General features: G+C 35.2%; 1 protein-coding gene across 2 annotated transcripts in view; it reads left to right on the top strand.

The window, feature by feature from the left end:
* Positions 1-1,348: 1,348 nt before the first annotated feature.
* The window catches only part of LOC123536624 (copper chaperone for superoxide dismutase-like), a 33,257-nt gene continuing 12,449 nt past the window's right edge, over positions 1,349-22,156 (top strand). Inside the window, exons 1-4 of one of the 2 annotated variants that reach the window (XM_045319952.2) lie at positions 1,349-1,423; positions 18,286-18,358; positions 19,033-19,173; positions 21,309-21,489. In XM_045319952.2, the coding sequence (XP_045175887.2) occupies positions 1,406-1,423; positions 18,286-18,358; positions 19,033-19,173; positions 21,309-21,489 (413 nt within the window). In that variant the 5' untranslated portion in view covers positions 1,349-1,405. Of the gene's footprint in view, positions 1,424-13,762; positions 13,808-18,285; positions 18,359-19,032; positions 19,174-21,308; positions 21,490-22,156 lie in introns of those variants that run through there. The other variant, XM_053548714.1, reaches the window with a different exon arrangement.

The raw sequence follows: 22,156 nt of genomic DNA, 5'->3' as shown, positions 1-22,156 counted from the left end.
TGTTTCACAGAATCGACACTCTCTGAATCCGCGATGTAAGTGATTCATTTCTTATTCATTTTTAAATTTGATGTGAGTTTGGGGATGCCATTCAGAAAAATAGTGTGGCTTTCAAGAAGTTTTAAGTGCTTGTTTATTTATTTATTTATTTCAAGTCTAAGACTGTTCAAAACTATTTTTCCGTTTTGTTTTAACTTGTTACAGATACAACTCTATAAAGCTCCCAGTTATAATCAGAATTGATTGTTGGGCAGTACACAGTAGATGTAGATGGTCATTTTTCCAGTGAACTTCCTGTACTGTCTGGAGTTCCCCAGGGGTCTGTTCTTGGGCCTTGTCTTTTCCTGGTATATATCAATGACTTACCAGACTCGGTTAAATGTAACGCAAGAATGTTTGCAGATGATCCCATAATATAACTTACCATCAACTCAATTGCAGATAGTATATCTCTGCAACAAGACCTCATTAGCTTAGAAACCTGGGATCGAGGAGACATGGTCCATGGAGTTCAATCCGGACAAGTGTGAAGTCCTTAGAATCTTTAGAAAGAAAAATCCTGTGGTCTACCCCTACAAACTTCACAACATTGAGTTAAAAACTTGTTAGGCAGCTAAATACCTAGGCATAACCATTTCCAAAGATCTAAACTGGTCCAAACACATTGACAATATCACTTCCAAAGCAACTTCCACTCTTCGCTTCATACAACGAAATGTCAAAACTGACAATAAAAAGGTCAAAATTGCTGCCTATAACACCTATGTCCGCCCTCAACTTGAGTACTGTTCAAGCGTCTGGCATCCCTGGCAAAAATCCTCACTAGCAAAGTCGAAAATATCCAAAGGTCAGCTGCTAGGAACGTCATGTACGACTACAGTTACACCAGTAGTGTTACACAAATGCTGAAAACTTTAGAATGGAATACACTCCAATATAGAAGGTTACACAATTCATTAGTAATGTTTTATAAAATAAGGACCCAGACAGTTGCAGTCGACCTGTCTCATCTTATTCCAACTAGAAACCTAAATTACTTAATCCCCATGTCTCACACTCAGTACTTTTCTAACTCCTACTTCCCAAGGACCATCCGACTCTGGAACTCCCTACCAACTTATGTTAAATCTAGCCCCAGTCTCAGTATCTTTAGAGAGAGGCTGGCGGTGGTCAGTATTGCCTCTGTCCCATTTTAACTGTAGCATACTGTCTTTTTTAGCTTTTATTCTTTTAACATTGTAACATATCATTTCTTTAACAATTGTCTCTCTGACAGCGCCGCCTAGCGATAGTCGGAAATCGACGGTTGGGTGAAAGATGTAGATGTAGATGAGCTCTTCTCCTCTGTTAACGATTCGGTATCGTACGGGTTAGAGGCGGAAAATAGCATCATTTGAAGTCCAAGATGGATGCGCCCACGAAGGTAAAGAATTAGTGCTTCCGAAAAAGACAATGTTAACCATTACCAACTTTTAGTAACATCGATCAATCGGAAAATCGATAAATTTGCCTATATAAACAAAGAAGGAAAAATATACTTAAACTTAAATAGAAAAAGTTCTATTTGGAAATCAAAAATTCGATACCCCACAAATTAAAGTTTAATTTATTCCGGATATTATGAATATTTTTTCAAAAGAATATTTTAACATTTGGTTGGTCCTTTTTGACTTTAAATAGACCCACCTCAGTTCATATAGATTCTGTAGGAAGCGGGTCGAAAAAACTGACTTTTTCAAATATAACAGATAAAATGAGATATTTTCCGCAAATAATCAAAAAATCGATACCCCTAAAAATGTAGAAAAATTATTCAATTTTCGTTATGTGTAATTTGTTTTAAATTTAATTATGGTTTGTTTGGTCCTTTTAGCATTTTAGTGTGTACAGTGAACATTTCTTAAAAAATTCCGGCTTTTTCCGCCGTTATCCGTAAGTACTCGGAAGCTGTTACGGAAAATATTGTCGTCTGCTAGTCTGACTTTGTCGATACAAATTGATACAGCTAAATACCTATGAATTGTAAGCAACTTTACATTAACAAAAAAAAATGAGATTGTAATTAGACAAATTAAAACAAATTACTTGTTGAACTCAGAAACGCTGAAACCTACATCCGCAGTCGTTTCAAATAACGCTATGGAGGATTTAGTGTTCAATTTGCATTAAATATACAAATGCTTTTAATTTTCATCGCAAAAAAAAGTACTTAAAGCAACTAATTCTCATATGTTTCCGTAAAATATAGACATCAGTAATTGAGTTTCAAAACATTTTTAAGAAATATAGCGATGATTAATTTCCAGATACCTACGTGTATATTATTTTTTGCCGAACGATCTGGGGACTTTTTTTATTGCCGCGGCGGTCCGGGTCCGATCTCCGACGCGGTCATCTTTTTTTTTTCTTCATACTGGATTTTTTAGTCATTTTGAAACAAAAAAAATCATTTTCTATTATTCATAATATGACCAAACTTTAATTTGAAAGATAGCCTTGATGAACTGATAATTCTGCTTCTTTCCGAACCTCCTTTGTATATATTATTCTGTATTCTCATTAATGCATGTTTTTGGTACATTCTAAAAAAAATGCGATATTTATTATTTGTTTTAGTCCCAAGATTGCACAAAATCACATTAAGCATAAAATAATTTAATTGTAACAGATATCTTAAAATTACCCTTTGACTTTTATTGTGTATTACAATATTGCCTAGGGGTAAACAATATCCGGTCAGTGTTGTTTCAAGCCGGGTCATAAAAGATATGTTACCCCACTTACTATAAGTGATAGGTATTTTTATGGTTTTATGGTTTTTGCGTTGTAATATAATCTTTCACTTTCTTCTGTCTTTATATATTCTTTTTCCTTTCTTTCAGGATTTTTGTTTTTTACGATTGTTACCCTTATTTCATGAATCGTAGACAGTACTGAGTAAAGATCATGGCCCAAATTTCACGAAAAAACTTAAGATATGACTTAGTTAAGTGTGCTATTCTAAAATTGAGATATTGATGAAGTTATTTTTATTTAATGTTTTTTTTTTTCTCCTGTAACAATATATTTATAGTTTAAGTATACTATGGTAGTAGTATTTGTCAGCAGTACTTATTCAAGTCACGCAAATATGATATTTCTATTTAGGCACGATATAAGAAACTTAACCCTTACCATGCTAAATTACAGTAATGAACTTGTTTGTCTTTCAATTTGGACAGTATCTATGAAAAGGGGTGCATGTCAAAAAGTTACTGGCTAAATGGCAGACAGTGCAGATCATGAACAGTCGGCACGGATGTGCAGGCTGATCATGATCTGCACTGATCGCAAAGGAAGAACCAATCGTGACCAGCATGGTAAGGGTTAAGTATTTCCTTTTAAAAGTATAAGTAATATTTATATACTTCTTTTTCTTTAAATTGGTATTTCATCTATACCCTCAATAAAATCCGGTTCATCGACTATTAAAATCTCCGCATAAAAACACAGTACCTTTGTTCTGATATTCATATATAGAACTTAAAAGACTATCAAAAAATAGTATGTGAAAGAAAGCGCGTATAGAGGAAGTGTATACGCTTTCTAAATATTTTAGATAACATATTCATATTCTCGAATATTTATTTTATTTACAGACAGTTTCTTGTGCGTAAATATTTCTTTTCTGTACATAGAGATACGTTAGCATGATGTTTCATGTATTAAAAAGAAAGTAAATCTATATGTTCGATGTATAAAATGTTACGATTTCTAAATATTTTAGATAACATATACATATTCATATTCTTAAATATCACTTTTATTTGACAATTAATAAAGTATTATATAAATTTTCGACTTGTTCCGATTTTCACTTTAATAATTATTAAAACTTCATTCAAATCAAGTATATCGTTTAGCAAACCGCCCGCCTGTAAATGCGTCAGATAATGACCAAAGCTGTTAATTATCGATTTTTCCCCCGTGTTACTACAACAACAACAACAATTAGTACGGAAATCAACGAATCCGTCCGATAGCGATGATACTGGATTATTGGTTTTATTGATTTTATGATAGGTAGATCTGTCCCGCTTTATCGGTTTAGGGATGTTACTAAAAGTTGGTAATGATACTTATTTACAATGTCAGCAGTGTTAAGTATAAAATAGTTATCCATTTTTCTGTGAATTTTCTTCTGGTGGTATCTAGTTTTTTGTATCCTCGCTTCGTTTCATGTTTTGACGAAAAGTTCCAGTAGAAAAAAATAATTATATCCACAGGAAAGATAACTCTTGCAAACACTTCATTCAGGATTTCCAAAAAATGTGACCATAAAAGAATTCAAATGCTCGCATCCAGTTTTCAAATCTAGCTGATTGGGCTGCATATAGATATACTGTATGATTTTTAAAACAGGAAAAGGATTATACGCTGTTTTCCAAAGTGAAAGTACCATTTTGAATGAGGCTGAAATTTCATTTTCATTTTTCTGTTCTCGATATCGACATTAAGGATAAATCCCGTTTTCCAGTATTAACCACAAATAAATGCCCATTGGCGGTTTTACGGTGAGGGGGGTATCGGCCATTACCCTATATGGTGGTAGTGTTTAGATTATCCTTTTTTCAAGTTTTAGACAAAGAAAATGAATAAAAAAAAGTATTGCAGATTATCATTAAACATTGTTGTAATTAAGATGTAGTAAAAATATCCTCAAAGTTTACTTTATTTTTGAAAATTTATTTTTTATTCTACACTGCTGCTGCCGTGGCTAGATACTGAAGGTGTGAAATTATTCGCATTTTTCAAGGTAAACAGATTATTTTTGCAAAATGTTCATTGCCGAGGTCGTAGAATTTCCATTGTGAGAAAGAACTTTCCTAAATCCTTATCTTCTGGCAAAAATAATTGCTAATAGTGTACATGGTCATTATATCGGTTTATTTCGCCAGCCCCCCTGACCCTTTTTTCGGAAATACCGGAAAACGGGGTTTATCCTATAATGTCGATATGGTCAATTGAACCGCCTCAGTAACGTAGTGGTAGAGCATCCGCTTTCGAGTGCGGGAGGTCGTGGGTTCGATCCCCGGCAGGGTCATACCAAAGACATAAAAAATGGTACTAGTAGCTTCCTCGCTTGGCACTCAGCATTAAGAGGGTATTGCTAGGACTGTCAGCCTGGTGTCAGTATAATGTGGCTGGGTGGGGTATCATGTCACGTGTCTATGGCGTGATTTTCCAGTGAAGCAGCACTATAAAGTTGGGCATTGTGCTCACTGCTACAAGCAGACACTGTCGTTTATATGACTGAAAAATTGTTGGAAAAGGCGTTAAACTCGAACACACACACATTTTTCTATTGAATGGCTGCATAATCTAAAGAAACTAGGGAAATTTTTCTTTCTAATAGATGAATAAGTCATATTAAAATATAAATCAAATACATGTAGCAGAATAAATGCAGTTAGTTAATGCTTCCCAACCTTTTTTGACCCTCAAGAGGGGTTTTCATGATTTCTAATTGGGATATTTGGAGTCTCAAGTGGGAGGTTTTTCGCGGCACAATTTTTTGCGGTGCATACTATAAAATTGATGGTTTTTTTACCTTAGTTTACTAGATTAATAGGATTTATAACCAAATACAACAGTTTTATCTTTATTGTATTTATTAAAATAATCAAATCATAACTGGATATGTACCATTTATACATACAACATATTTTGTGAAAGAGCTCTCGTTTCTTTTGTTCAAAGATGACACTGATGATTCATACTTTCAAACATTCTTATTCTGTTACCCTCATGAAGTATGGACTTGCATTTTCAGAGACAAATATCAGCTGATAGTTAAATCTTGTCAATCATATATATTTCACAACTGATTTACGTTAAGAGCATAGGCAATTTGTCAGATCTACATGTATAATCAATGACTTTGTACCTATATCGCTGATTAAACCTATTGTTCTTCGTTGTCAGTAAGATTTAAGACGACAGATCAACATGGAAAGTTTTATTTTTTTTAGTGTTTTGGCATGCAAAAATGAAAGTAGAATGCGACGTAAAAAGGACATGCTGTGAAATTTGCTAGATTAGATCGTCGGCCACTATTTTTAGCTCACCTGTCACATAGTGACAAGGTGAGCTTTTATGATCACCCTTCGTCCGTCGTCAGTCCGTGCGTGCGTCCGTCCGTCAACAATTTCTTGTCTGCACGATAGGGGTTTCATTTATGATTTTATTTTAACCAAACTTGCACACAACTTGTATCACCATAAGATCTCGGTTCCTTTATTGAACTGGCCAGATCCCATTATGGGTTCCAGAGTTATGGCCCTTGAAAGGGCCAAAATCAGCTATTTTGACCTTGTCTGCATAATAGCAGCTTTATTTATGATTTGATTTTTACCATACTGGCACACAACTTGTATCACCATAAGATCTTGGTTCCTTTCTTGAACTGGCCAGATTCCATTTGGGGTTCTAGAGTTATGGCCCCTGAAAGGGCCAGAATTAGCTGTTTTGACCTTGTCTGCACAATAGCAGCTTCATTTATGATTTGATTTTAACCAAACTTGCACACAACTTGTATGGCTGTAAGATCTTGGATCCTTTCTTGAACTGACTAGATTCCATGATGGGTTCCAGAGTTATGGCCCCTGAAAGGGCCAGAATTAGCTATTTTGACAATTTCTGCACAATAGCAGCTTCATTTATGATTTAAATTTAATCAAACTTGTACAAAACTTGTGTTGCCATAAGATCTGAGTACCTTTGTTGAATCGGCCAGATCCCCTAATGGATTCCAGAGTTATGGCCCCTGAAAGGACCAAAATTTGCTATTTTAACCTTGTCTGCACAATAGCAACTTCATTTATGATTTGATTTTAACCAAACTTGCACACAACTTGTATCACCACAAGATCTTGGTTCCATTATTGAACTGGCCAGATTCCATTTTGGGTTCCAGAGTTATGGCCCCTTAAAGGTCCAAAATTGGCTATTTTGGCTTTTGCAGCAATATAGAGACTTCATTTATGGTTTTATTTGATACAAACTTCCAAGATATCTTCAACAACAATAAATCTTGGATTCCATGACAAATCAGATCCAGTCGTAGTTTCCAGAGTTATTTTATATCTGATTACCTCCCCTGATTGTTGTCAAAATGGATTTATATCAGTAAGTACTTGTAGGACTTATTTGAAATTTCATTATTGTCATAAGTTGGACTGAGCCAATCAGGGTAGATAACTATGGACTGATTTTATGTCAGATTACCTCCCTTTATTTCAAATTAAAATTGGTATATCTCCATAACTAATGAAGATACTGATCTGAAATTTCATTTATGTCAACAGATTTATTTGGCAGATCCTTCTTTTTGTTCACTTACAATAATTTTCTTTTTGATTACTTCCCTTTTATGTTACTATAAATAGCTTATTTTTAGTGACTTTTTTTATTATTGGCCGTAGGGAAAACCCGAGACCACTTTTCTGTGGTACAACATGGATGGTACCTCAAATTTTGAGGTGTATTTTGACATATCTGTACCTTGTAAGAATTTTGTTTTTCTGTTTGGTTAAATTTCTTACTTTGTTGTTCCTGTCCTTTGGACTTAGATATTTTTTCTGAGGACCTTCTTGTCCTCAAGTGCAATGATAACAGATGAGCAATATAGGGCCATCATGGCCCTTTTGTTAACATTCCCTCGTTGCTCGGAAGTTTCAGAGATGAATACACATAAAATAACTGATTATGAATATGTTTTTCCATACAGTCATACAGTATTCAGTAATACAAACGTAAGTGTGGATTCCTACGGTTCATTGTGAGTAATAACTGGAAATTTCGGCTTACTTCATGCTTGCAACCGTGCACATTTAACTTAAATTTCGGCCTTATAAAAACGTTTTTACAGTTTATTTATGAAAACAAAACTGTTGCCTTGCATTTTTAGCTCACCTGTCACATAGTGACAGGATGAGCTTTTGTGATCGCCCTTCGTCCGTCGTCCGTCCACAATTTCGTGTCTGCACGATAGACTATAAGTGGTTTCATTTATGATTTTATTTTAACCAAACTTGCACACAACTTGTATCACCATAAGATCTTGGTTCCTGTCTTGAACTGGCCAGATCCCATTATGGGTTCCAGAGTTATGGCCTCTGAAAGAGCCGAAATTAGCTATTTTGACCTTGTCTGCACCATAGCAGCTTTATTTATGATTTCATTTTAACCAAACTTGCATAAAACTTGTGTCACCATAAGATCTTGGTTCCTTTCTTGAATTAGCCAAATTCCATGATGGGTTCCAGAGTTATGGCCCCTGAAAGGGCCAAAATTAGCTATTTTGACCTTGTCTGCACAAAAGCAGCTTCATTTATGATTTGATTTTAACCAAACTTGCACACAACTTGTATCACCATAAGATCTTGGTTCCTTTCTTGAACTGGCCAGATTCCGTTATGGGTTCCAGAGTTATGGCCCTTGATAAGGCCAGAATTAGCTATTTTGACCTTGTCTGCACAATAGCAGCTTCATTTATGAATTGAATTTAATCAAACTTGCACAAAACATGTGTCACTATAAGATCTTGGTTCCTTTCTAAAACCGGCCTGATCCAGAGTTATGGCCCCTGAAAGGGCCAAAATTAGCTATTTTGACCTTGTCTGCACAATAGCAGCTTCATTTATGATTTGATTTCAACCAAACTTGCACACAACTTGTATCACCATAAGATCTCAATTCCTTTTTATACGCCCAAAGGGGCGTATTATGTTATTGCCTCGGTGTCCGTCTGTCTGTCTGTTGGTTAGCAATTTCCCTTCCGCTCTGTAACTCTTGAACCCCTTGAAGGATTTCAAAGAAACCTGACACAAATGTTCACCTAATTGAAACGACGTGCAGAGCGCATGTTTCAGATGGCTCACTTCAAGGTCAAGGTCACACTTAGGTGTCAAAGGTCATATAACTTTGTTTTGTGTGTATATTGCTCTGCATTTGCGTTGCATTGCGGTGCTCTTGTTTTTATTTGGCAGATCCTTGTTCACTTACAATAATTGTTTTTTAAATCAGTTTAAATAGCTTATTTAGTAACTTCTGTTTTATTGGCCAAAGCGAAAAACCAAGAGCACTTTTCTGTGGTACATGGAAGGTACCATTAATTTTTAGGTGTATTTTGACATGTCTGTACCTTGTAAGAATTTTTGTTTTCTTTTTGGTTAAATTTCCTCCCTTTGTTGTTCCTGTCCTTTGGACTTATGGCGGTATAGAAAACTGATTTCAAAACAATTTTACACAAGACTAGTGTTCCTTTGGTGATCCTGTACTATATTCCTTCAAATAATTTTGATTCAGCGAAAAACATGGCCCCCAAGGGGTTTTGCTTATTTTCCCTATATGCCTATATAGAACTTTGAAAATCCTTTTATCAGAAACTGCAGGTCCGTTTTCAAAATAATTTTACACAAATGTTTCTTGGGTGACCCTCTACAAAATTTCTTCAAATAATTTTGATTCATTGAAAAAGTGGCCGCCTGGGGGAGGGGCTCATTTTCCCATATGTCTATACAGAAAACCTTGGATGAAACCACTGGTCTGATTTGAAAATAATTTTATTTGAAGTACTTTAAGAAAATTTCAACTATATTTTCTCATAATTCTTTTGACTGATCTTGATTATGATTTTTTGACCTTCTTGTTTTTAAGTGCAGTGATAACAGGTGAGCGATATAGGGCCATTATGGCCCTCTTGTTAGTTTTTTGATTTAAATCTCAGTAAGTGTTTATAACTTTATCACTAACTTACCGGTTATTTTCATAGGGATGTAGAGTCTATGTTTTCAAATTTTCAAGATCTGCATCCGTGTGTCATGTTCTTGGAAAGTACGACTTCGTAATAATAGATCGATTTTACTAAATTTGGTTGTAGCGTAATGGCCTCTAAAAGCCACATGGCTCCAGTGTTACCAGACTTGTAAAACCTGTGGTAGAACTTTCACACACATATATAAGATCGAAGACACAATAGTTCGTTTCTGATGTTTATTTAATTTCTGGTAGTTAAAGAAAGTCTTTTAATACAAGTAATTTTATTGTCTCAGTGTCCATCTTTCAAATAATATTTAGCTACTGTAAAATGTTAAGAACTAATTATGTTTGAGTTGTCTTTCATGAAATCTAAATATTTGGAAGGTAACCTAACGAGGCATAATAGTATTTTTGACTTACGTTGGCAGAACCACGGTTGGTGGCTCTGCCGCCTCGCCTCCCTGAGTGCCTGGTACATAGACCTTTTATATGCACCGGCCAGACTGTTGATTACCAAATTAAGATGTAGTTTTCCTGGTGTTATGTCTTAACCTGCCCAGAGCTACGCTAACTTGTCAGTTATATATTTCAACAACTTCAAAATGTCAAGAGGTTCCGGTGAAAGCCTTTAACTAATTTTGAATGAATATATACAATCCAAGACATTGAATAATTTAGTCTTTTAAAACAATAGCCTAGCACCCTTTTTTAGCTCGACTATTCATAGAATAGTGAGCTATTGCACTCGCCCATGCGTCGGCGTCTGCGTCCGCGTCCGCGTCCCGATTTTGGTTAAGGTTTTGTATGTAAGCTGGTATCTCAGTAACCACTTGTGGGAATGGATTGAAACTTCACACACTTATTCACTGTGACAAACTGACTTACATTGCACAGGTTCCATAACTCTATTTTGCTTTTTACAAAATTATGCCCCTTTTTCGACTTAGAAATTTTTGGTTAAGGTTTTGTATGTAAGCTGGTAACTCAGTAACCACTTGTGGGAATGGATTGAAACTTCACACACTTATTCACTGTGACAAACTGACTTACATTGCACAGGTTCCATAACTCTATTTTGCTTTTTACAAAATTATGCCCCTTTTTCGACTTAGAAATTTTTGGTTAAGGTTTTGTATGTAAGCTGGTATCTCAGTACTTACTAATGGGAATGGATTGAAACTTCACATACTTGTTCACTATCATGATCTGACATGCACTAAGCAAGTCCCATAACTCTACTCTCTTTTTTTTTCAAATTATGCCCCTTTTTCGACTTAGCAGTTTTTGGTTAAATTTTTGTATGTAATCTGATATCTCAGTATCCACTAATTGGAATGGATTGAAACTTCACACACTTGTTCACTGTCATGATCTAACATGCACTGTGAAGGTCCCATAACTCTACTTGGCATTTTTACAAAATTATGCCCCTTTGACTTAGCAGTTTTTTGTTAAGTTTTTGTATGTAAGCTGGTATCTCAGTATCCACAAATTGGAAAGGATTGAAACTTCACACACTTGTTCACTGTCATGATATGACATGCAGTACAGAGGTTCAATTCCTCTACTTTGCATTTTACAAAATTATGCCCCTTTTTCAACTTTTGTATTCATTCAATTGACAAGGCTGTTGAATAGTCGAGCGTTGCTGTCCTCCGACAGCTCTTGTTTGAAATTACATTACATGGTATCATTCTAAAGTTTATCTAACTATTTTTATAAATGGAATCCGTGAAGGAATAATAAATCTTGTAGATAAAATTGATATACAATATTTCGAGTCTGGTCAATTTTCATGGGTTGGTCTACAATTGGCAAAGAGCAGACATGTATTCAATTCATAATTTTAACATGTCCAAAACATTGCGGAATGATACTAAGTTCACTTGGGTATTGATTACATTTTACTTGGACTTTATCATAGACTCCCTGTGTAAAATCTCAAACTTGACTAAAATAAAGGTATTAAATCGATATGATATTTCGATGAAACTTCAAAGTTTTGTTGCTTGTAGCATCATCTGGAGCATGTGTTGTGAAAAATCTTAATTTGATTTCGAAAATAGTGTGATATTTATTTCTAAAGTCACTATTATATTCTTTGTAAATATACTTCATTATACCCAAGAACCCCTAATGTACTGTGATGTCATGATAAAGTTATGAATATTTAATTTCTAAAGGCCTAATGAGCGCGTTGAAAATGTGCGTTAATCAATCTACATTTTAAATGATTACAACCTTTAAAATTAATTATCGTTTAATTGACCGTTTTCAATCATCTCTTCCATAAAAGGCTGCATGTAGCTTCACCGCCGCCGTGCTAAAAACGACAAATTTTCATCTGTTGTTCCCAATTAAAGTATCATAATTTCATAAAACAGTTATTGATTGCAATATCCTGTCAGTTCTTAATCAGGGTCATTCACGGTTGATGCACCCACGTGTCGGCCTGTTGATCAAAGCCGCTATAATCGACAGTACAATACACGGAATATGTCCTGCGGACATTGGCCAACCTGGCTGGTTTTGAAAGGGCAATCTGTCAATGCCCAGAGGCTATTTTCATTACACATAACATTGGAAAATATTCAGATCGGGTTTTTTGAATGCTGATCAGGGTGATCGGGTTTTGGCTTCCTAATCGGGAGGGTTGGGAAGCATGAGTTAGTTGCAGTCACTTCTGCATAAAAACCTAAAAAATTTGTTACCTGTCAAAATCTGGTACATAACTTCAACACCCTATAAAACTTTATCAGTAATATTTTTGTTCAAAAACATAATTAATTAGTTATTCATACACATACAAGAGTCCAAAAACACAATTTTCATCTTGTAATCAAAACTGACAGAGAGCCAGCTAACTTGACTTACAGGTTCATATATGATATGTATGCCTGTTTCTTTTCGATTCGAGCTTTCTCATCGATTTGAGCCCTTGTGTTTTAGTAAAATTCATGCTCATGTAGCATGTTTTTTCATCAGAAACTTGTGTCATTTACATTTTAAAATGCCTTGGAAAATATTAGTCATGAACCACTGAAAAATTGAGTAAATTCCTGTTTTGATACTTTGCATCAACAATTGCTTATTTCAAAAGGAAATTACACAGTGGGTAATATTGTGAGCCCAGATTTCAAATTAAAAGCATCCTGAGCATATTTCGACTGTTTTAACAAATGAACAAGAATTCAGTCTTGATAGAAATTTGCTTTAAGGGAATAGACTGTGCAAACATTAACACTTATTGACCTACCAAACAAAGGGCTCGAATCAATTAGAAAGTTTTAAAATGATGTGGAGTTTGACTTCCTTCAGTCTCGTGAAAAAAGTACCTATAAAAGATGATAACATTGTAATTCTTAATGTCCATTGTTAAATGCAAATATTTTTGTAACAACAAACAAAAATTATTTAATTGAACAGGTTTACAAAAATATGCACACCCCTAAAAGATTTAAGAGGCTCGAATCAAGGAGAAAGCAGCATATATATAGAGCCGGCTACCTAGCCACTGCTAAGTAGCTAATAAGCTACTTATTATGTAGTCCAAATAATTTGACATCAGAACTTATTCTGAGATATTTTTGTAAGAGGGCAGAATCCCTCTCTGTACGTCAAAACCAGTAAAGACCTTTTCTATGGTGAAAATAGATTAAGGTAAAAAACGATCGGGCAATATACCTAAACATTGAAATCATAAAACAAAATAAAACTGAATCATTTTATGGTTTAAACATAACAGTAAAACACGTTAATAAAGCGTAAACACTATATGTTTCATTTGGCTACCTCGCTGTATTAACATGTCCGCCATTAAACTCAGTACTGCTGACAGTGCGGTTGGTCGTTATCGATAAGGTGACACGAAGCAGAGCCATGTGAAATGTGTGTGCAAACTTTATATTAAAGGGTGCATTGTTTAAAACAGTGACAAACTCATGTTTTGCCGTTCATTCACATAAACATCAATTGAATGGAAGGAAAAAATGGATATTCTTTCCAGGTAACTTAAAATTTCCCTAGTATTTTTGTTTTTAGCTCGACTATTCAAAGAATAGTCTAGCTATTCTACTCACCCTGGCGTCGGCGTCACACCTTGGTTAAGTTTTTGCATGCAAGTACATACAGCTATCATTTAAAGGCATTAGCTTTGAAACTTATTTATTCTTTTTCTAGGTCAATTACCAACCTCACTGGGTCAAGTTCCATAACTCTAACATGTATTTTGAGCAAATTATGCCCCCTTTTGGACTTAGAAAATTCTGGTTAAAGTTTTACATGCAAGTTGCTATCTCCAAAACTAATGCAGATATTGAATTGAAACTTCACGTGTCTTCGGGGTTATAAAACTAGTTGATAGCACCAAATCCCATAACTCTGACCTTCATTTTGGCCAAATTATGCCCCCTTTTGGACTTAGAAAATTCTGGTTTAAGTTTTGCGTGCAAGTACATACAGCTTTTACTAAAAAGCATATAGATTTGAAACTTATTTTTTCTTTTTCTAGATAAATTACCTATCTCACTTGGTCAAATCCCATAACTCTGACATGTATTTTGGGCAAATTATGCCCCCTTTTGGACTTAGAAAATCCTGGTTAAAGTTTTACATGCAAGTTACTATCTCCAAAACTAATGCAGATATGGAATTGAAATTTAACATGTTTCTTCGGGGTTATAAAACTAGTTGATAGCATCAAGTTCCATAACTCTGATGATTGTGCATTTTGGTCAAATTATGTCCCCTTCCGAACTTAAAACTCTTTTGATATTTAACATTTTGGGTAATAATTTTCTGCTTCCGTGACAATATTTCGAATTGTCGAGCTTGGCTGTCTTACGGACAACTTTTGTTTTATATTTAAAATGCGATTTAAAAATCGGCACATAGAATTGTCGCGGAAGGTTCTCCACAGAAAAGGTCTTTCCTATGTTGTATGTGGAGGAGAGATATTGACCTGTGCAAAAATTATCACAATATTGCAACTCTCTTACAATTTGTTGGGCTAGAGTCGAATGGTGCCGGCTCGGTGTCATTTCTCCTTCTTGGTTACAACACACTAAATAGCTGTTCTTCTATAGATATTTGATATAAAATTGACTTATTTCAAATGGCTGCAGCACACATCAGGACCCATTTTAAATGTCTGTAACTTACATTTTCTTGAAGAATATTGTCAGTGCTGAATAAAAATCAAAAGAAAAGTGGGGGTCATGTTTGATGCAAGAAAAATATTTTCAGTCAAAAGAACAAACTGCAAAATCAGCTAAAAAATGAGACCTCAAATTGTAGTGGTGGTGTATGACCTAAGATTCCAACAAATTCTGTCAGGCAATCATTTCATTATGAAAATGCTTTCAAAATGTCAGTCATAGATCTGTCATGTGATTTCAGAAAAAAATTGCAAAGAAAATAAGGAAAATAGCTCTACAGAGCAAAAAAAAAATTTGAATCCGCCATTATGGGACTATAATTTTTTTGTGCCATTTTCCTATTTAGTGTCTTTATGCCTATAAGAAAACCTTTTTTCTCAAAGATTAAGCCAGTTTCATTTGAGATGTACAAGCTACCTAAATGCATGAAAAAAAAAGCACGGTTTTAGCTTGGTACCAACAGTTTATTAAGGTTTTATGGCATTTTCAGTAACATAAGACAGCGTGTCAAATTTTTCCAAAAATACCTGTCCCAAAATAATTTTCAGTCAGTTATCCTATCTGTAGCCTAGTTTTGCCCATAAGTTTTCTGGTCAATAACTCTGCCATTTATCAAGGGATTTGAAAATAATTTGATACATGTGTTAACCATATTGAGAAGGTGTGTCTCGGTTATGACTCGGGTCTCTCAGGTCAAGGTCACAAAATGATTCATACCTAAACTATTCTGGCATATTTTGAGCAGACAACTGTAGCATTCTTAGGCACGCTTCAGGGGCATTTGTCACTTACAGTGACAGCTCTTGTTATTTCATGTCTGTTACAATGGTTTTAATAATTAGCTCGACTATTCAAAGAATAGGAGAGCTATCCTACTCGCCCCGGCGTCGGCGTGAGCGTTAACATTAGCGTGAGTGTCACACAAATGTTAAAGTTAGCGTACCAACCCAAATATTTTCAAAGTCCATTGAGATATTGCTTTCATATTTTGCATACATGTTTACCATCATGACCCCAGTCTGTAAAAAGGAGGAGGCAACTCTATCAAGCATTTTGACTGAATTATGGCCCCTTTTCGACTTAGAATATGCTTATTGTAATGTTAAAGTTTTACTCATAGCTTATATCCTGACGTCATGTGTTCTCAACATACATGTATTCTCGAGCTATTACGGAAATGACCTGTAAATTTTTGCATGCAACATAATCCTAACAAGTAAATACACACCATTGTAAAAATTGTGTCTGCTGTTTTAAAAATGTAGAAATAAACAATTTACCTCGAATCAAAGCAGAACAGTTTTAGTCTGATTTCAAATTAAGTAAATAAGCTAGAAAATCTTAATGTAACTTTTAACATGGTTTAAAAGTTGATATATATCCATAAATCTTCCGTCAAGCATCATTACTGCTGTCAAAATTTCTGCACCGGAAGTCAATAAAAATAAACCTTGGTGACATCAATCTGCCTGATTTCCACTGTAAGAGATGTGGACTGCGTAAAGTAGCGATAGGCGTTACGTGAAAGAACTGAAAAACATATTTATTTTCTCAGATATAAATCAGGGCTATCTGTAAAGGAAATATTTTAGAAGAAAAGTGTTAATATTTAACCTTTAGCATGCTAGATAAATTGTCGTCTGCTGGAAATGTCGTCTGCTAAAATTGTAAAGTTCATTCAATTTGCTCCAAAATTGGAAGAAATATTGTCAGAGTAGCAAACAGCTTGTAACCTGATCAGACGCCGATTTAATCGGCGTCTGATCTGGTTCCAAGCTGTTTGCAAAGGCTATTAAATTCGCCTGCAGCAGGCTAAGGGTTAAAAGAAGTTCAGGCTATAGCCTTTTGATATTGATATGGGTAGGTTTTGAAAAATATGTAGCAATTTGGGGTTTTCGAATTATTTCAGTTGTCATATAAGTTGCTGGGCAACGATATCATTTGTGAGTACCCATTGTATTAATTTAGAAATATTGAAAAAATAATGTAAATTCCATATTTATTAAACACGAGATATTTCCAAATTAAAGGCGTACGCTAGAATTCCCTGTATATGAGATGGGCGAAAATTTTCCCAATAACAGAATTTCTTTAAACTTTGGATATTGAAGGACAATCATCTAAGAAACAAAAAAATGCAATAAAAATCATAGGTCACCGGATTCGAAAAAGAGTTATCTGCCCTTGAAAACGTCATTTTTGGGGAAAATAGAATTGTGTATTTTTTAAATCAGGATGATCAGGAAGGGGTAAAATTTTGAGGAAATGGTGATTTGAAAGATGAGTTTATCTTATTTATTTTTTAAATATGCCTGTTTTTGTTAGACTGTCGAGAACACATGATGCCAGGATGTTATACTATCAAGCACTGAGAATAGTCAAACGCGCTGTCAACTGACAGCTCTTGTTTTATATATATACATGCATTATTTCCCCCAGGTAATCTCACACGTTACTTAATGATGTCAGCTCAATTAGAATGACACCATTTGATCCCGGCCTCTAGGAATGAATGCAACTTTGTTCCATTTCCTTTCAAAATGTACCTGTAAAATACTTTTACCGATTCATCAATTAAATGGATGCCAGTCTCATGGGATTTTTGTCGAATAAATAAAAACAATCTTATTTAAAATCTAAGAAATAAGACAAGAGTAAATATACAAAGCAAGATTGAATCTTTTTTACAAAACAATAAACTCTATTGCTTTTTATGCCCCCGGCATCTACTGATGCGGGAGGCATATAGTGATTGTCCTGTCCGTCCCTTCGTTCGTCCATCTGTACGAGGTTAACCAAATGATACCGTTTCGTCTAGCATCATTACCCCTTACTAGAATGACTTGATACTAATGCAGATGTAACCTGTGACCATTCCTCATCTTCAGACATCACCTGACCTCAGTTTGACCTTGACCTTGAACTTGACCTCGTTTTGGACTTAGGTTGCTTTGTATCGACAAGGATGCCACCGGGGGCATCAAGCGTTTATTGAACACAGCTTCTTGTTTGAATTGAACTAACTGAAAGAACTAATGCCAATATAAATTGGTCTTTGACCCTTTTGCTCCTGTTAGAAGTATATTTTTTTTTGAACTTGCAAGTGAAGTATGTTTCTATTTTGTGCTATTTAAATCTGTACTATATTATTTATCAAGTTTCCCATTCAAGAAGTAGGGAAAACCCAGAAGTTGACTTCCTGGATGGGAAGTTTCCCCTACTGTATATTGATAACAGAAAAAACAACTTGGTCCCCCTTTTTAACTGTTTTTCAAATATTGAAGTTACAGTATACTTATTTACTTATATCAATATATTTTTATTCAAGCTTGAGTTTGATGTGGAGCTGACATGTGAAGGATGTGTGAAGTCTGTCAAAAAAGCCTTTGAAGGAGTCACAGGTATATAATAGGAGTTACTGCATTCATTTGTGCTTTTTAATACTTTAAAGGAGTTAAAGCAAATGTTTAACATACTAGAAATCATTCTTATGACATTTACACTCTTTGCAAGCTGCCTGTAGAAACTTCTGAATAATTCTATTTTATTTTACAGAAATTGAGAAAATAACCTTAGAGCTTAAACCTCATATATATTTATAGGGGTTCACTAGGGGATTGCGATGTTGAACTACCACTATGCTACACTTTGGATACCACATACAGGAGAAAATTTGTATGTTCATGTAATGTGTACTTCACATTGGCCCAAAATTCAGTGCATTTCACCTACACGGATGACTCTGGGAAACTCGAGTTCATATATATAATGTGTCACTTTGTGTACAACTTAATCAATGCTCAGTTGTTAAAAAACTTTGTGTACAACTTAATCAAAGCTCAGTTGTAAAAAATAACTTTTAAGCTTATTTGTATTTCTCATAGGCTACTTTGAAAAAAAAACTTAACTGTAGAGTTGTAGTATAAGGAGATGCAGTCATGTTAGCCCATTATTCCTGGTTGGAATTACTGAATTGGCTATATATTGTAGATGATAGGCATAACTGGTTACAATATTTAGGGTTTAGAGAATTATAAATGTCAACTACAGGTACATGTGCTTGTTAAATTTACAGGGATAAACTCTTTAGATGTAGACCTTACAAATGGTCAAGTGCTGGTTGAAGGTAATCTTGGGTCAGACAAGGTGAAATCTATCATTGAGAGTACAGGCAGGAGAGCAATTCTTAAAGGAATGGGAGGAACAGAAACTAAAGGTCAGATACTTCTTGCCACATTATTCCAAAAATTCTTGCCTATAACAAAATGATTTTTTTTATTAGCTCGACTATACGAAGTATAAGGAGAGCTATCCTACTCGCCCCGGTGTCGGCGTCTTTCCGCGTCCCCACCTTGGTTAAAGTTTTGGTGCACTTTCTCTTTTTTCAAGATATCTCTGTAATTACTTGATGGATTTGATTCAAACTTGAAATACTTATTCCTCATCATCATCCACATCATCTGACATAAGGGCCATAATCGGCACCATTTCATGAATTATCCCCTTTTCACTGAGATTTTCAGGTTAAAGTTTTGATGCCTTCCACTCATCTCTTTATTACATGAATGATTTGATTCAAACTTAAATATTGTTCAACATCATCACCCACATCATATGACACAAGTGCATACTCTGCACATTTTTCATAGATTTATTCCCCTTTTTACTTAGAATTTCAGTTAAAGTTTTGGAGCACTTTCACTCTACCTCTATTATTACTGAATGGGTTTGATTCAAACTTAAATAGTTGTTCAGCATCATCACCCCATCATATGACACAAGATGCTAACTCAGGGACCTTTTTCAAGAATTATTCCCCTTTTTACTTAGAATTTCAGGTTAAGTTTTATGCACTTTGACTCTACCTCTGTTATTACTGAATGGATTTGATTCAAACTTAAAATAGTTGCTCAGCATCATTCACCCACATCATATGACCAAGATGCATAACTCTGGCACAATTTTTCATGAATTATTCCCCTTTTTACTTAGAAATTTCAGGTTAAAGTTTTATGCACTTTCACTCTATCTCTGTAATTACTGAATGGATCTGATTCAAACTTGAAACAATTGTTCAACATCATTACCCTTATCTATGATACAAGGTGCCTAACTCTGGGACCTGTTTTTCATGAATTATTCCCCTTTTTACTTAGAATTTTAGGTTTATAGTTTTGATGCACTTTCACTCTGTCTCTGTATTACTAATGGATTTGATTCAAACTTTAAATAGTTGTTCAACATATCACCACCTATATGACACAAGCTGACACAACTCTGGCACCAATATTTAATGAATTATGCCCCTTTTGCTTAGGATATATTACATAGGTTTTGATACATTTTATCTTTACCTCCCATTACTTAAGTTGATATTTTTGCATAGACTCAGCATTGTGCAATTTCTTCATCCACAATTGAGTCATTAAACGCTCAGTGACAGCTGTAGTTTCCTGAGATGTGCCCAGTTTCACTATCCAGCATCGAAATAGTCGAGCACGCTGTCTCCTGTGACAGCGCTTGTCATTTATCTGAGCACAGAGTATTTAAGGGTGATCAGATGTGATCACTGTTCATCATCTGTGTTTATCCATCAACACTTTTTTTAAAACAATAGATAAGATTTCTGAAATATTTGATAATAGCTAGGACTGCTTCAATAGCTCCAGTATGACCATTGAATTAGTCAGTATATTTATCAACATTTTTCAAGCTGTTGGTACTGATAATTCGCATGAAACCCTTACAAAATATGTATGGCCCCCCAAATCAAAGGTTTGATAATGGGAAATATGATATAAATTACACTGGAGTTCTGGTCCTTTTTTAATAAATAATATTTAGTTTTATTTTCACTTTGCCTCAGAGTGCATAATTATATTCAAACCTTACATATTTGAATATATGTTTAGACAAAAAATGAATTAGGAAGCTTGCCAAAGGCTTATGTTACATAATAAACAGAAATAGGTCTGTCCAGAATGTGTACACTCAACAGACTGAACATTTTAACCAGACGGATAGAAACCCACTTCTCATAAGATACTTCAGTTTTGATGTTATGCCAATAATAAAAGCATGGATGACTTCAGTTTTGATGTTATGCCAATAAAAAAGCATGGATGACTTCAGTTTTGATGTTATGCCAGTGAAAAAGCATGGATGCCAGATCCTGTAACTTTTGTTCTGGGTTTCGTGTACATGTTTTTATATATGAAAAATTTGACCATTTTTTTTCTAAGCTCACCTATTTTCTGGCAGATTTATGTGATGGGTTAATATATGTTACACTCAGCTGTTCTATCGTAACAACATTCTTACTCTATCTAGTTTCCTGCTTTGTGTTTACAGCCCATCTTGGAGCAGCTGTATCAATCATGGAGGCGGGCAGCGATGTTGTACGAGGTTTGATCCGATTCGTTCAGACAGACAAAGATAAACTAGTCATAGATGGTACTATAGATGGCCTGTCACCAGGAAAACATGCTTTATGCATGCATGAGTGTGGAGACATTTCTGATGGATGTGAAAGGTGACTGTTCTCTATTCTCATTAATTCACATCTGAATAAAAATTTGGAGGGAGACATACTGTTTTGGTCCCATGGTAACAGTGTCCCATTGTCTGTGTGTCCATTCATCTGTCGGTCAGTAAGGCAATGGTACCTGTTCTGTATCATTTTACCCCCTTGTGTGTCCATCCATCTGTCGGTCAGTAAAGCAATGGTATCTGTTCTGTATCATTTTACCCCTTTGTGTGTCCATCCATCTGTCGGTCAGTAAGGCAGTGGTACCTGTTCTGTATCATTTTACCCCTCTGTGTGTCCATCCATCTGTCAGTCAGTAAGGCAGTGGTACCTATTCTGTATCATTTTACCCCTCTGTGTGTCCATCCATCTGTCGGTCAGAAAGGCAGTGGTACCTGTTCTTTATCATTTTACCCCTCTGTGTGTCCATCCATCTGTCGGTCAGAAAGGCAGTGGTACCTGTTCTGTATCATTTTACCCCTCTGTGTGTCCATCCATCTGTCGGTCAGTAAGGCAGTGGTACCTGTTCTGTCATCATCTGTATCATTTTACCCCTCTGTGTGTCCATCCATCTGTCAGTCAGTAAGGCAGTGGTACCTGTTCTGTATCATTTTACCCCTCTGTGTGTCCATCCATCTGTCGGTCAGAAAGGCAGTGGTACCTGTTCTTTATC

The sequence above is a fragment of the Mercenaria mercenaria genome, chromosome 1 (genome assembly GCF_021730395.1).
Source record: "Mercenaria mercenaria strain notata chromosome 1, MADL_Memer_1, whole genome shotgun sequence".
In the NCBI taxonomy this organism is placed as follows: Eukaryota; Metazoa; Mollusca; class Bivalvia; order Venerida; family Veneridae; genus Mercenaria; species Mercenaria mercenaria.
The sequence above is the reverse complement of the archived record's forward strand: the minus strand, read 5'-3'. Positions and strand labels throughout refer to the sequence as shown.